Here is a 2661-nt window from a genome sequence, read left to right as displayed (position 1 = left end):
ATTAGTTTTTGTCACTAGGTCATTATGCAATAATTTTTTTATAATGAGTTAATATCAAATAAATGTAAAACTTTTTTGAATATCAAAATAACGTGGTCCTTTATACAATAAGGAAAAATATGAAGATGGAGTAGTAAAATTTAAAAAGATATACATATACAAATTAAAAAACTCACAAAATAAAGAAAATAATAACAAAATGTAATTTTTATTAGCATTTGAAAAGAAAATGTATTTGATAATAATAGTTTTAGAATTAACCTGCTCTCCCTCAATATATATAAAAGTAAATATGATAGTATCATAATAAACTAATCCATTGGCTACAAAATTGTGTGTATATTGTATTAGGGATATCTCAATCGCATGTTGGTTCGATAAAAATCATTGTGTGATATCTTCCATAAAATGTATTGTTTAAAAGCTTTTAAGAAATCATTGATACAGTTTATGGGGGTATATATATACCATTAATTAGGTTACAGTTGAGCCATGATTGGTTTATTTAGTTATTTTAAGGACCCTTTCCTCACAGAAAAGTTTGAATAAACAACAAATCATCATGCATGCATGCTAGCACACGTACTTTGTACACACAACATATATAGTAACATAACTTCATTGAAATTATAACATAACTTTATCGAAATTATACAAGACTTATAACGAAAGTGATAACTAAGGAGTAACTTATTTAAATCAATCACACAGTGGTGATTTTTATACTAGAAATAGTCTCCTTAGCAAAGGCACACGACAATACGAAGTTGAAGTTGAACCCTAGCATGCAATTCAAGGCCACACTGCCCTATTCTCTTCGTAGACAATTTCACCAACACGCCTCTCAGGAACTTGTTCATATTCTACAACTTTCACAGTCTCACGAGTCTCTGGCTGGTGGTGGTGCCTGAAGAGGTGGTGGTGGTGGTGGTGGTGGTGGGGTTCCTCAACCTTATTTTCCTCGTAAACAACCTTCTTGAAGGAAAGAGCTCCATCATTAGGGTATTCAACAGTCCTAGACTCCCTCTCAACTTCTGAAACATGGTTGTAGTATTCTCCTGATCTCATCATTTTTTGCTGTGTTTTTTGATACACTCAAGTAAATGCCACAAGGTTGAAATTTGTAGCTCAAAATTGATAACTATATATAGGAAAGACAAATACATATGAATGCTATCATTTATTCTAATATTCAAAGTGACAAAAGTGGAATCTAATTCCAAGTTCTTCTGTCAAATCGAAAACAATAGATTCGTCCTAAGTTTAGATCCATCGTTCTTTCCCGTTACAAGCCCAATGATTAACAATGACACCTAGTTTTCTGAAAAAGTATAGTGGTGATTAATCTCCTTGAGAGATTTCATATAAAGTATAGAGAAGTCAGTATATAAGATGACGACAAATCTAATTGACTTTACAAATTAGAACCGAGTAAGACTTAAAGTTTTTTCAAAATTATGAAAACTTGTTTTAATAAGATTTTTGTTAGACTTAATCTTGCAAATCAATTTTATAAAATTGAATAAAACTTAAAATTTATTTTTCAAGATGATTTTAGAGTCGTCTAAATTATATTGTAGTAAAATTTGTTATTTGTTTGATTTATTGGGTCATATGTAATCAAACCATCTATTTTTATTTAGACCCACACTCAAAATATATATATATATATATATATATATATATATATATATTTCAACACAATAAAGTGTGTTGAAAATCACGTATAAATTAGAGATAAGATGATTTTATAATGTATAAAATAAGTACAAATTTGACCTAGGTTGATTTATATTTAAACTTCACTTATTAAGAAAATTAAAAATACTTAAAATAGTGATTGATAATATTTAACAATTTTTTTGGTGTAAAATATAACTTGAATTTTCACATGATTAAGTGTAGTGAGAGTTTTTATAGGATTTCTCTGTTCAAGATTTTACCGAAATACAATTATTTGAGGGAATAACTAAAAAGTTAAAGTAAGCTTTATTCTCTACGACATAAGTTCATAAGTTGTTTGGGAATTCTTCGAGCACATTGTATGGAATAAATATAATGGGCACCATCTAGAATATGAAATTCTGGCCACATGCATGTTAGTGAGAAAACCTAATTCCAATGTAGGTATAAGATGAATTTAACACGTTACTTAGTCTTTTTGGTTTTATATTACGTTTTCATAGACATGTTAAAACGGATAACCCGATCCGACCCGGCTCGATCCACCACGGGTTGGTCACTTAGTGAGCCAATCCAACCCGGCTCATTTATTAGCGAGCCAGAAAAACTTGAACCCGGTCCGACCCACCACGGGTTGGTGGGTAAACAGGTTGGCTCATTAGCCCATTTAATTACATTTTTTTTAAATAAAAAAGTACAAACTTTCTATAATTTAAATTTAAACAAATTTCACTCCCAAATAATTATGTTAAAGACAATTCAAAATAATAATAAAAAATACAATATAATCCAAATTCAAATATATAAAAAAAGAATCAGTACTCAACAACATCAACAAAAAAATAATAGTTTGATCTGTAACATAATTTTCCAAATTCAAAGATATCAAAAGCAGCAGCTTGTTCAAATAATGTATGATCAAATTGTTTAAATAAAATGAACAAACTCTGATATAAGCATGTCAGAACTGGAAAAAAA

The 2661-nt window shown here is 29.3% G+C and overlaps 1 protein-coding gene across 1 annotated transcript; it reads right to left on the bottom strand.

The window, feature by feature from the left end:
- Window positions 1–603: 603 nt before the first annotated feature.
- Window positions 604–1116, bottom strand: LOC106761679. The gene has a single exon (XM_014645247.2). It carries the CDS (start codon window positions 1069–1071, stop codon window positions 793–795), a length of 279 nt encoding a protein of 92 aa, XP_014500733.1. The 5' UTR covers window positions 1072–1116; the 3' UTR covers window positions 604–792.
- Window positions 1117–2661: the final 1545 nt, after the last annotated feature.

This window comes from Vigna radiata, chromosome 5 (genome assembly GCF_000741045.1).
Source record: "Vigna radiata var. radiata cultivar VC1973A chromosome 5, Vradiata_ver6, whole genome shotgun sequence".
NCBI lineage: Eukaryota > Viridiplantae > Streptophyta > Magnoliopsida > Fabales > Fabaceae > Vigna > Vigna radiata.
The sequence above is the reverse complement of the archived record's forward strand: the minus strand, read 5'-3'. Positions and strand labels throughout refer to the sequence as shown.

What these genes read in the sequence shown, in the direction of transcription:
- LOC106761679 (XM_014645247.2), bottom strand. Translation starts at nt 1,071, where the DNA reads ATGATGAGATCAGGAGAATACTACAACCATGTTTCAGAAGTTGAGAGG.